General features: G+C 47.4%; 1 protein-coding gene and 1 non-coding gene across 8 annotated transcripts in view; both read right to left on the reverse strand.

Moving 5' to 3' along the window:
• Positions 1-1342: 1342 nt before the first annotated feature.
• The window catches only part of KCNE1 (potassium voltage-gated channel subfamily E regulatory subunit 1), a 60015-nt gene continuing 47795 nt past the window's right edge, over positions 1343-13562 (reverse strand). For 2 of the 7 annotated variants that reach the window (XM_003263896.4, XM_003263890.4), the window contains exons 2-3: positions 13271-13380; positions 1343-4323 (exon numbers count right to left, since the gene is read on the reverse strand). In XM_003263896.4, coding sequence (XP_003263944.1) covers positions 3881-4282 — 402 coding nt within the window. In that variant the 5' untranslated portion in view covers positions 4283-4323; positions 13271-13380 and the 3' untranslated portion in view covers positions 1343-3880. Of the gene's footprint in view, positions 4324-10009; positions 10432-13270; positions 13381-13562 lie in introns of those variants that run through there. The other 5 variants (XM_004092311.3, XM_003263891.4, XM_003263892.4 and 2 more) reach the window with 5 other exon arrangements.
• LOC115833197 lies at positions 10745-10872 on the reverse strand. Its single transcript, XR_004028642.1, has one exon. It is a non-coding gene; the product is annotated as a small nucleolar RNA SNORA11 (small nucleolar RNA).

A 13562-nucleotide genomic window follows, 5' to 3' on the forward strand; every position in this document is an offset into this window, starting at 1 on the left:
CATGCCTGTTCCTGCCAACATGGCTTTTTCTTTTCTTTTCTCTTCTCTTCTCTGTTCTTTTTTCTTTCTTTTCCTCTTTTCCTTCCTTCCTTCCTTCTTTCTTCTTTCTTTCTTTCTTTTTCTTTCTTCTCTCTCTCTCTCTCTTTTCTTTCTTTCTTTCTCTTTCTTTCTTATTTTTTTTTTGAAATGGAGTCTTGCTCTATCACCCAGGCTGAAGTGCAGTGGCACACTGTTGGCTCACTGCAACCTCCACCTCCCGGGTTCAAGTGATTCTCCCACCTCAGGCTCCCAAGTAGCTGGGATTATAGGCACCCGCCACCACACCCAGCTAATTTTTGTACTTTTAGTAGAAATGGGGTTTCACCGTGTTGGCCAGGCTGGTCTCAAACTCCTGACCTCAGGTGATCCACCCGCCTCGGCCTCCCAAAGTGTTGGGATTACAGGCGTGAGCCACCGTGCCCTAGCCCTGAGTCTGTTTATGCTTCCCCCAGGTGTGGCGTGGGCCTGCCTGGGAGCTATTCTTCTTCTGTAAAGCACAGGCAGTTAATCAGTGGTCTCTGGGCAGAATCCAGCTCAGGATTATATTTCGTTTGACCCACTCAAGTTTTAAAAAGTAAATTAGTTGCCAATGTGCAAACATTAGAAGAGTTCACAGCTTCTCCAGCAATATCCAGAAGTTCGTCCGGATGGTGCCCACATTCCCTGCTCTGTCTAGATGGTGCCCACATTTCCTGCTCCATCCAGACGGTGCCCACATTCCCTGATCTGTCTGGACAGTGCCCACATTTCCTCCTCCATCCAGATGGTGCCCACATTCCCTGCTCCGTCCAGACAGTGCCCACATTCCCTGCTCTATCCAGATGGTGCCCACATTCCCTGCTCTGTCTGGATGGTGCCCACATTCCGTGCTCTGTCTAGACAGTGCCCACATTCCCTGCTCCATCCAGATGGTGCCCACATTCCCTGCTCTGTCTAGACGGTGCCCACATTCCCTGCTCTGTCTAGACGGTGTCCACATTCCCTGCTCCGTCTGGACTGTGCCCACATTCGCTGCTGGCTGCAAATGCCAGGAGTTGACAGCAGCCTCCCCTTTACAAGGCAGGAGGTGCCACAGTTCGCCATTGTCTCCACCTAGGGCTTCACTTGCTTTCTATCTGCAGGCATCAGAGGGACCCACATCTCTCTGTTCTGACACGCTGTGTGTTGATAGCAGAGTTTCATTATCCACGTGCAATCTTACTTTCCTTATTCCCAAGTCCATGGGGCTGCCTCATCAAAGCATCGCAAGAACTGATAACCATCTTCTAGAAGTATCATAGTGATATTAAGAACACACATCACAGATCATAGTAAATGGCTTTAATTTTTTAATGAAATCTCAATACTGCAAATGCATTGTTGTCCTAGCTAATGAATGCATAGAGTATTGCCTGCAAAATAATAATTGAGATTCTATTTTTAAGAAGCTTAGAACAGTACATGGTGCATAGCAAAGACCCTGTGTATGCGAAGCCAAATTTTAAAATACGGTAACAAGTGTCTGAAAATATATGTCTCCCGGTTACTTTTCCCTCTCCCCCTTTAAAATGAAGAGGAAGGAGAGGAAGAGATAAGAGGTTTGTGAGTGAAGACAAGGGCCCTTTAAGGCCTGGGAAGACTGAAGCCACAGGGATCTCCCTCTGCCTTAAAAGGCACAGGAATCTTAGTGGGGAGAATGAAGTGGTGATAAAAAGCCAGTCCGTGTGCCTGGAATATCAAAGTCAGTGCGTGCCAGGGATCACATTGCGGGTCACATGCACTCTGGGTCTCTCTCTGCAAACCTGCCCTGCCTCAGTCTGGGAATATGCAACTGCCTAAGAAGGGTCTGGCTTACATAGGGGCCGTGAGACGCGGCAGGCCTAGCTGGGTTGCTACTGGTCATGAACCCTGGACACGGTAGGCAAGGTGTGGTGTCCATATGCATTATTCGGGTGGGGCAAAGATCACAGCTCTCACTAGACTTTCAGAGGACTTTGTAACCCAAAGAACCGCTCATCTCAAGGACTGTGGTAACTCAGGGGCTGAGCCATGCCGGTGTTTATTATGTGAAACAAGGACTGGAACCTCACAAGGCCAAGTCTGTCCATTTGAGGATGGCCCGAGATGCACACGGGCTGCTTTTATCTTATGTGCAGGTTTAAAAAAAAATATGTTTCATTTAAATATTACATACTCTTCAGGAATGCCCAGGCAGCTGAGCTTTCAGGATGTCACACTGCAGAGGACTCCGATGCTACTGATGGCAGCTGGAGACCCTCTCAGGGCGGGTGGCAGAACGGAGGCCCTCTCTATCTGCTGGGGCAGCCCCTCTGGGTGCCCCGCTGGAAGGCAGAGCAGCTCTGTCTTTGGGTGGGTGAGAGGTGCTGCATGGGTTCACTATAGTATCCCAATACTGTTTGGCAGTCGGCTGCCAGAGTCTCCCAAGCTGGGTGGCCTCTACACAGATACTCACTGACTCACAGTTCTGGAGGCCAGAAGCTTGAATTCAAGCAGGGCTGTGCTTCCTCTGAAACCTGTGGGGGAGGAGCCTTCCTGGCTTCTTCCCGGCTTCTTGGGATGGGGATGTGCATCCATCCTTGGCCTGCCTTGGTTTGCGGCTGTGTCACTGCACCCTCTGCCTCTGTCACGGCATGGTGTCCTCCCTATGCGTCTGTGTCCGAATTTCCCTCTTCCGATAAGGACTCCAGTCATATTGGGTGAGGGCCCACCCCAATGACCTCATCTCAACTAGATCATCTGCAAAGACTCTATTTCCCAATTAGGTCACATTGAAGATACCTGTCCCTTTGGGGGGTACAATTCAACTCACAAAACCGGCCCATCACCTCAAAAGGACCTGCCACCCCAGTGCTATGTGTCCCTCTCTGCCCACAGCCAACTCCTTCCCCTGGCTCTCGGGGAGTGGGTGCACCTCTCCCTGCTCCCACAGTGACCAAGCACCTTTCCCTTGGTATGCATTCTGAAGGGGGCATTTTTTTCTCCTCCATCTCAGCCCTGTATGAAGCAAGTGCTTTCTAGATTGAGGTGTGTATGTGTGTCTATGTATATGAGTGTATGTGCCTGTGTGTTTTCAGGGAGATGTGTGCAGGATGGGTGCAAGGGAGGAGTGGAAGGTGGAAGGGCAGGAGGAGGATAAAGCCACAAGAGTAAGCACAGAAGTGACAAGGGCAGAATCGGTGTGTGCTTGTGACAAGTATGGAAATGTCACGCCTTTAGGTTCAGTCCTATAAGGTAGGTGTATCAGTAAGGGCATTGATTCTGCGACCTTAACAGAGATCAGAATAACAGTGGCTTAAGGAAGAGCGGAGTGGATTTCTCTCTCCTGTAAATCTGGCCTGGTGGGTGGTAAGGAGGATCCACATCACCCAGGCCCAGATGTGTGTGGCTCTTTGAGTACCCCGTTCTTTCCCAGACTCATAACTGCTGTCCACCTCCTCCACATCCAGCCACTGGGAAGTAGGACAAGGTAAGTAAAGGGCACGTTCTTTTCTTTCCAAGGATTACTTGGACATTACAGTCTTCACTTCCATGCCTACTGGCCAGGGCTTAGTCACACAACCTTGCTAGCTGCAAGGGAGTCTGGGAAATGCAGCTGCTATTCTTAGAGTCCATGTCCTCAGGGATTCTGCTAAATTTCGCAAGGCAGGGACAGATATGGGGGAACCACTGACAGTCTTTATCACAGAAGAATGTGATTTTAGAGAAACAGTGAAACAGTGTCATTAATCCACCCCTCACCCCTTACAATAGCCAAAAAGAAATCCAGTGGTATCCATCACAATAAAGAGTAGGAGAGGAATGTGATTAGAAAATCAGGTTGCCAGGCCGGATGTGTCCAGTTTTAGCCAGTGGTGGGGTTCGTCTCAGGAAGGTGTGTGTTGGGTTGTTCTACGGCCAGATGGTTTTCGACGACATAGCAGGCCCTGTAGCTCTCCAGGACCCGGGCCTGGACATAGGCCTTGTCCTTCTCTTGCCAGGCATCGGACTCGATGTAGACGTTGAATGGGTCGTTCGAGTGCTCCAGCTTCTTGGAGCGGATGTAGCTCAGCATGATGCCCAGGGTAAAGAAGCCAAAGAATCCCAGCACCATGAGGACGTAGAGGGCCTCCAGTTTGCCGTCATCACTGCGGGGGGACCTGCGGGCCAGGCCCGACACGTTGCCGCCCTGTTGAACTGTCTCCTGCCACAGCTTGGTCAGAAAGGGCGTCACCGCTGTGGTGTTAGACAGGATCATCCTAGGCATTAAGGTTCCACTGCTGGAGCTCAAACTTCCCAGGCACACCTCTGAAAGGAAAAATGCAACCCCAAATCAAAAAGTACATATTGGCCAAAACCCACACATACGCACACACACGTATACAATTTTAAAATCTCAGGTGGGAGGGGTGAGCTGACACACTCCCCAGGCCATGGCATGTGCCATCTTGAGTCTGTGCAACGCCTTCTCTTGATTGATGAATGGATATATTGATTCCCTTCTATTTCCATCCACCACCCCCAGTCTCCACCCCTATAGGTGACCATCAGAATGAGCTTCTTTAATATGCATTGGCATATTGTGGCGTATGGGGTCGCATGTGTGCATTATGGTTTACCTAAATGGTATCAGGTCATCCAACTCATTCAGTCTCCCTCCTTTTCCTCATGACTGTGTTTTTGTGGCTCACTCGTGGCGCTGGGTGTGTGATTCCCTTACTTCCAATGGTTGTATACAACCCATAGTGAACACCCACTTCTTTTCTCTGTCTTCTCCCCCAGAGATGGACACTGCTGTGGCTGCTAACTCCATAAACAAGGGGGAGACAAATATCCCCATCCTTGACCTCCTATGGACCTAAAAAAAATCACGCATCTCATACAACTAGTTCCTGGGGGCTTATGCAAGACCAGTCAGACTGGGGCACTGCCAGGGCACCCTTGGGGGCAACGTGCAATAGGTGGTCTGTTTCACCACGGAGCATCTCTCTATGAACAGTTACATTCATCTGAATGAAAATCCCACGCTGTCACATGGTGGACTTCGGAATATCTAGGGAGATTTCACAGAGAGCTCCCCTCGAAGAGGCCAGTGTCATAGCTTGTGCTATGTTTTTCCCTCCCTGCCCAGACATATGCACACACACGTACACAATCTTAAAACCTCAGGTGAGAGGGGTGAGCTCACATGCTCCCTAGTCCATGGTAGGTGCCATCTTGGGTCTACACAATGCCCTCTCTTGATTAAGCAATGGTAGATGGATTGCCTTTTATTTCCATTCACTACTTGCTGGCTATGCAGAAAGTGACACTTTCCCTATCATTTAATCTTGATATCACTGTCCCTGTATACTCAGAGTGGGCCTGGGAACTGGAAAAATTGTCTCCAAGTAGCTGTGAGATTCTGTCAAGGGTTTGGTTTGCTGTGGAAATCCCATCTAAGTGACCTTGAGATCATTGGTAAGCTAAAAAAAAAAAAACAGGTCTTGTTTTTATTTATTTATTTATTTATTTAGGTTTGAGCAAATGCCAGCCCCTACCCCCAGTTCCTGCTGGGCAACAAAAGCCCCGAGGCCAAGTTGTCGATGTCACATTCCAAACTCAAGCCAGAGGGGGCCACTGGGAGCTTATCACACGTAAGTGCTCCCACTCAGTTCTTTCTTTTTCTATTTTATTGAGACAGGGTCTCACTCTGTCACCCAGGCTGGAGTACAGTGGCAGAATCTCGGCTCACTGCAGCCTCAACCTCCTGGACTCAGCTGATCCTCCTACCCTACCCTCCAGAGTAGATGGGACTATAGGTATGCACCACCGTGACTGGCTAATTTTTGTATTTTTTGCAGAGGTGAGGTTGCCCTATGTGGCCGAGGCTGGTCTTGAGCTCCTGGGCTTACAGGATCTGCCCACCTCGGCCCCCCAAATTGCTGAGATTACAGGCATGAGCCACCCTGCTTGTCCCCTACTCACTTCTTAGGAGCTTAAAGTAGCTGAGTAGAACATGGCCTGGAGTAGGACATGGCCTCGGGGGGATGTTGTAACTACAGGTGAAGGATGTGTTTGGGAAGATAGTTTATGGCCAGAATCGCTATGGAAAGACAAATTCCAACACTTGCCGGGACGGCGCTGTCTTTCCCAGCCAGGATGGGGACTGTGACATTGAACAACATCTTGTGTAGGACAAATAACTTCAAAAACCTGGCTCCTCTCCAGCTTAGACCCAGAGCTATTTCTTCATTGAATTGGTTTAATTGTAAAACATACCCTGAACCCAGCACCTGCTGAAGACATCTGGCACCTTTCCGAGGCCCCTCTTCCTCTACCCATCTCTGAACTGTGGCTATGTCTCAGAGTTCTGTTACCTGCTTTCTTCTCTTCTCACTCTCCTCTCTCCCAGGCTGACCGCACCTGCTCCAGGCTCACCTGCATGGCCATGACCCAGGGCTCTCTAAGCTCCACAGCCATGCGTCCAATGACCTGCTAAGGAGACGGTTCCCTTTGGCCATCCCCAGGTTCCTTAAAGCTAACACTCTACCCTGTCCTGTCAGAGACTGGCTCCTGCCTCAGTGAGCTGAGTGGCAACACCACTCACTCCAAAATCTGCATCACTCTCACTGATGACTGCAATCTCATCATGGCAGTTCCCATCTTGAAGGCCTTCCTTGGCTCCTCCCCGCCTTCAAGGTGAAACTCCTGGTCTTCTGCATGACCTAAATTTGAGAGTCTGTGCATCCCTCTCCAATTCCACTGTTGCCACTGTGCCCAGACCCTATGCTCCATGGTCCCTGCTGGCCCCAGAGCCTCCACACATTGTGCGCCTCCAGCTCAGACTGTGCCTTCTTCTTGGCCCATGAAACTTCTCAGCAATGCCTACTCATGCTTAAAATTCAGCCCAGCTCTCATCTCCTTCCTGAAGCCTGCTTTGATGCATGGGGCTGGGTCAGAACTGTGCACACCATGACCCCTGCTAACCTCATCATGGTCAGGATCTCCAGGCCCCTTATCCCATCCCTGCCCTGCCATCCAGCCTGGTGCTGGGCACGCAACAACATAGGAGCTGCCCATGAATGTTTATCGAATAGATGCCACCAGAACTTAATACCTTTTGACCAGTGGGGCTTGACTCTTTATAACCTGCTTACTCCAATGAACAGATGCCAATGAGCTGGCTCCAAGGCTTTAACTGATTCCCTTTTCCAGAAGGGCAGTCATCTCCCACCCTGAACCACAGTCTCAGAAGGCAGGAGTGAGGAGCAGAAAGAGCTCAGATTTTGGGATTCCACTGCCACCCCAGGTTTGGATTCTAGTTTTGCTACTTCCTGGCCACGTGATCCTGGACAGGTTCCTTAGAATTATTCAGCCAAGTTTTTTTTTTCTTTCCAAAGTAGCGAGAAACACCACTGACATTTGCGGGCTGTTGAATCACTGAGCAGGTGTGTAGAGTGGCTGACAGCATGTGGCACATGGCAGGTGCACACTCAGTGGTCCTGTGTAGGAGTTTATTGGTTTTTCCACCTCGTTAAGAAATTGCTGCCCAAGGATTTGAGGCTTTGGGGGTTTAGGCTTGGCTTTCCTGTGGCTGACCACGGCGGCTCTCTTCTCTACGTTGTGGAGAGATCAGACATGCATGAGAATCAAAGATTGTTTGTGGCCTTTCCTGGTTTCTAGGCTTTTGAGTCTGTGCAGAGATCTGTCAGGGGTTAAGCTGCCTGGGCTCAAGGGATTCAGGTACTTGTTCTTGTACAAAACTAGCATTTAGCCCCATTCTAATCATCGGGGTAGGCAGGAATTGTTTGGTAACAGATCCAAACTCGACGCCCAACCATTTCTTTTTAAATGATCCGAAACCACTTATGAATGCATAAAACCCTGCCCCAGAAAACAGATAGACCTGGACCTGATACTATGATGTAATTTCCAAAAACCCAGAATGATCACAATTGGCAAATAACTCTGCCACCAATTACTGTTAGAGAGTCTTTACAACTTCATGACCATGTGAGGGTAGAATTATGGCAGGCGACATATGAAGATCCACATGTTAATTGATTTAAAACTGATAAATCCATACAGCAAATTAAGAGTAACATCTGCAATTAATTCAGTGAGTTCACTGAAAAGGCTTGTTACTTAGAACCAGATGGACTTTCTTATGTCCAAAGAAGCAACCAAAAACATCTGTTTTGAAAACCTCCCAAGCCCAAACCATCCTCAGCCTTGTTCTTTAGAATGCTTTAGAATGACCTTGTTAAAATGCAGATTGCTCCTGTAATCCCAGCATTTCGGGAGGCCAAAGCAGGTGGATCACTTGATGTCAGGAGTTCGACACCAGCCTGGCCAGCGTGCTGAAACCCCGTCTCTACTAAAAATACAAAAATAAGCCAGGCGTGGTTGCGGGCACCTGTAGTCCCAGCTACTTGGGAGGCTGAGGCAGGAGAATCACTTGAACCCAGGAAGCGGAGGTTGCAGTGAGCCAAGATTGTGCCATTGCACTCCTGCCTAGGTGACAGAGTGAGACTCTGTCTCAAAAAAAATGCAGATTGCTGGGCTCTACTTACAGAGTTTCTGATTCGGTAGAACTGGAGCGGGCCTGGGAATCTGCATTCCTAACACATTCCCACATGGTGCTAATACTGCTGGTCTGGAGGCCCTGCTTGGTGATCTATTGGAATCACCGGGGGAGCTTTTAGAAAATAATGATTCCTGGATCTCACCCCCAGAGATTTTAATGTCTTTGGCCTGGGTTCCTGCCTGACTCAGAGACTTTTTAGAAACCTCCCAAATGATCCTAATTTGTAGCCAAGATTGAGAACCACTGGGCTGTGGTGTGGGACCCTAGGAAACTGACCAGTCGGCCTTTTGTGCTGCAGGGTACGTGGAAGAATTTTGCAAAAATATAAAAATATGATTTCACTGCCTATTTTTCAAATCTTGTCTGTTTTTTACATTTTCTTTTTTGGCCTTGTTTGCCTCTGATACAGTCTGAAGAGAAATTGCAGAAAGAAACTCTCCAGTCTTCAGTGTAACCTCAGCTGTCCCCATTCTCACGCACGCTGGTGCCTTCAATTACAATTTGCCTGTCAGAGCTTAAGTCCAGCTAATTAACTGCCTTTCAAATAACAATCCTATATTTTTAAAGAATTTTTTTAAAACTTTACATGTAATTTACTGCATTGCTTTTGCTAAATGTCCTCCATACCCCCAATGCCTGCTAGGCTGGGTCGCCATGGTATTTTTGTGTAATGAGTCTCAAAATGAGTTTGGCAATGTCTTCGTAATAGCCAGCATGGTGTAAATGACAGAGTCTGGATCTGCATGTCATTTGGGATTTTATATTAGATTCTCTAGGTTCATTTCTATTATACATGACGCCAAAGCACCTACCTGCCCCGTGGCTGCACTTTCAGACGGTTGGACTCAAACAGAGTGGGAGAGCAACTGATCCAGCAATCTTAATTTTCAGAAAACGGGGCTCCTTAGAGACGAGATGGCTTGCCAAAAGTAATCTCTCCTGTCAGAAATACATATCCTCAGCAAACTAACGCAGGAGCAGAAAACCAAACACCGCATATTCTCACAAGTGGGAGCTGAACAGTGAGAACACATGGACACAGGGAGGGGAACATCACACACTGGGGCTTGTCGGGGGAAGGTGGGTGGGCAGAGCATTAGGGAAAAGAGCTAATGCATGCTGGGCTTAGTACCTAGGTGATGGCTTGACAGGTGCCGCAAACCATCATGGCACATGTTTATGTCTGTAACAAACCTGCACATCCTGCACATGTTCCCTGGAACTTAAAAAAAGAATAAAAACAAAAACAACCAACCAAAAATATATCTAAAATATCATCTCTTAGCAATGGACTCACATATTATTAGTATAGAAAAGAGCAATTCCCAGGACCTTGTACAGAGGAAGCAGGCTCAAAATAGCTGAGGAATAGGCCACTTTTATCAGGTAGCATTGGATCCATGAAAATGGGGGTTGGCTTCTTACCTAAATATGCCATCAGAAATCATCCTTGTTCCTGTCCCCTCAGCTTTTTGTAGCTTGCACAGTGAGTAAAGGGATGGGGGAGGTAGAAATGGCAGGAGCCAGAGATGTTCAAAATCCATTTGATGCTTGGCCTGTGCTGAACATTCTCAAACTATGGCCTTGTTGGGCCCAGAAAGTGGGGTGGATTCCTGGCCGTTTCTGCTTCTGCCTGGGTGTGAGATATGAATGCTGCCCCTAATCAAGGGTAGTGCAATTTTTTTTTCTTAACGGCTTAGACCCAGTGCTGCTGATCTACTGGAAATCACTCAGGACACAGGGCTCTGGGCAGCTGCACTGAGCGAGACACCTGCAAATGGAGACCAACGGGGCCTCCAGCACCCTGGATTTCCGTAAGGCCCCCAGCTGAACCCAGGGGAGAAGAGGGCAGTGGGTGGCGCCTCGCTGCTCCGGGCACACACCACCTCTTCTGACTTCTCCCACGTGCTCCGGCTGTGTCGCCTATCAGCACTGATAACAGCCTGGAAGCTTTCAGAACAGAAGCTTTCCCAGCATGGGAAACTCTCATTCTTTCTCATTCTTTCTTTCCTCTTCTTAATTTTCCAAAGCCTTTATTTCTAAGACCAACTGTGGCCTACCCGTGCATAAACTGGGCAGGCTGTAGACAGCAGGCTTCCCAAGTAAATACTACACCTTCCTCCCAATATTGAACCCTGTCCCATTGATCCTGCAGGGGAGATGTGTAGGGTATTTGTTCATGGGGAGGCCACAAGTTTGGGCCTCTCATCACTGTGACCTCAGACCTCTGTTGAGTGTGTCATAAACAGAGGAGCCATTCTTCAAGCCCCCTGCCCTGAGCACACCCCTCTCATTCTTTTATTCTTATTAGCAAATTCCCCCAGTTCCTGATCATTCTTTCTTAAGCATTTAGTGACTGGGTAAGGTTCTTGTGGCTGACTCCAAGCTTTCTTCTAAAAGGAATAGATTCTAGGGGTGAGTAGAGGAGACAGGAATGTCGGAGTCAGAGCTCAGGAATCTGGGTTCCAGCCCCAGTTCAATCCTAGATAAACTACAGGGCTCCTTAACTTACTTCCCTAGGTTGACTCCGGGTATTTTTAATCATGCTTCATAGGACTCCTTAAGCATTTCTTCGAAAGAGCATCCAGTCTTAACATCATCATTTGGCCTCATTTGGTTTAAGAAGCAAAATTAGGGTAAAAGCAATGATGGATAAGCCTCATTTTGGTGAATATGATCTTATTGAGCCAATAATTCTGAGTCAATTGTCCTTGGAACCAACTGTCTATTGTTCATCTTTAGCAAAACACTATGTCCAAATTTTGGAAACGTATTTCCCTCCTAGCAGAAAGGAAGCCACCCAGGGCCACCAGATGCTTCCAGGCACTTGACTGGTTTTGTCTGGTCTTCTATCCTTCCCCTCCCCAGAGTCAGTGGGCACTAAGGTGGCCAGGGTCTCTCAAGGAATTAGAATGAAACCGTCCAGAGGCCCAGAATCAGACTGTCCTCTCTGATTAGGAAAGTGTTTTCTGCCACCTCCCAGTGGGAATGTGGGGTGTGGCTTGAGTCTTTTACTTTTACCAGGAGCTTCCCAGACCTCTCTATGGGTGATGGAGAGAGAGTCTGGTGTGTGAAGGATGGAAATATAAACACTGAATACTCAGAGAGTCAGGCCAGCGAGCTGGTGAGGAGACTCCATCAAACTCAATATGAAAACATGGGTGGGCATTTGGGGATGGATAATGAATGATAGCTGAAGTCACACATCAGGAGGGAAGGAAGGACTCTCATCTTCAGCAAATGACATAAATCTTGGGAGCCTCAGTTTCCTCACCTGAACAGTGAGAATGATGGAATCTACTCTGAGTATATATCCCAGGTCTTTGTGCAGCATGGAATCAGCCCCTGGCCTTCCTAGGTCTTGCTTTATTTTATTTTATTTATTTTATTTGAGACCAAGTCTTGCTCTGTCGCTCAGGCTGGAGTGCAGTGGCGTGATCTTGACTTACTACAACCTCCTCTGCCTCCTGGGTTCAAGTGATTCTGGTGCCTCAGCCTCCTAAGTAGTTGGGTTTACAGGTGCATGCCACCATGCCCCGCTAATTTTTGTATTTTTAGTAGAGACGGGGTTTCCCCATGTTGCCCAGGCTCAACATGCCTGGGCTGAAGCGATCTGCCCACCTTGGCCTCCCAAAGTGCTAGGATTACAGGCGTGAGCCACCGTGCCCGGCCTCTTCTTTTATGTTTGCTGTTCTCGCTGTAGGTGAGGCATTCCCACCATATTCCCTTGTTAAAATCCTACTGGCCCTTCAAATGCCAGCTCATATCCACACTGTGTCTGACCCTGATCCAGAATCCTCTCCCCTTCTTTGACCCCTTGTATATATCTTTCCTACAGTGCCGGTCATATTCTAACTTCTAATCATTTGTAGACTTATCTGGGCATTTTCTCCCAGGAGGTCCCAAAGGACAGAGACCATCTTGCTCACCTTTGTCCCCACTCCAGCACTCAGAATATTTCAATAAGGTTTTCCTGAATTAAGTGGGAAGCAAAGTATTAGATTCAATACCACTACGATGGGAAAGTGAGTGAATAATTGATAAAGTATACTATGCTCTGGAAATAGATTATTGAGTAATCAAAGGAAAACCTCATGCAATGTAGTATGTTTTTACATATTAAATTTTATATTATTTATTTATATTTAAATTATTAATGTATTTTTGTTATTCATTTTGTATATTAAGATTTACAGTATATGTATATATATCTGTAACCCACCTTATTTCTAAAAAAAATTTGGGCAGTCAGTGATTGTTAATAGTAAAGCACAAACTCTTAACCTTTTTTTCTTCCCCCTTTCCCAGAGTCCTTATCACCTTCTAATATAATAAAGTTTTCTTAATTATGATGTTGATTGCTCAACGTTTGTCTTTCCCACCAAAATGTAAGCTATTGCAGGCAGGGATCTTTGCATGGATTGTTCTTCATTGCATCCCAAGCCACTAGAACAGTGTGTGGCATATGGTAGGAGCGCAATAAACATTCAGCGAATGCAGGCAGGCATGCGTGAACGCATGAATAATAAGTGTTCCTTTCAACTACCAGAAAGACCAAAACCACACAGGAGCTGTCTCACCCTCAGAGATTTAAGACGACAGCAATGAGTCCCTCTGATGTCTTCTAAGTGAGCTTTATTTTCAAAACAATTCATTTTCCAATAACCTATCAAAAGCAGGTCCTACCTGAATATCCTTGGCTATTTCCTCTGGATACAGATGATGCCTTCCTCCAGTGGATCCTGGGCTCACCTGATGATTGTGTGAAACTGGCCAGAGAAAGCAGAGGGGTTTTCCTGGTAATTTCAGAAATCAGAGTCATGGCTGAATTTAAGTAACTGTGTGAACTCAGCAAAGTCCCGACCACCTGGACCATAAATGACAGCTATGGTTATTGACAAGGTCCTTCCTTAATGGAGCTGGAACCTCCTTCTTAATCTAAATGTGGACTCAAATGAACTGTCAATTCATATAGAGC

The sequence above is a fragment of the Nomascus leucogenys genome, chromosome 25, assembly GCF_006542625.1.
Source record: "Nomascus leucogenys isolate Asia chromosome 25, Asia_NLE_v1, whole genome shotgun sequence".
Taxonomy (NCBI): Eukaryota; Metazoa; Chordata; class Mammalia; order Primates; family Hylobatidae; genus Nomascus; species Nomascus leucogenys.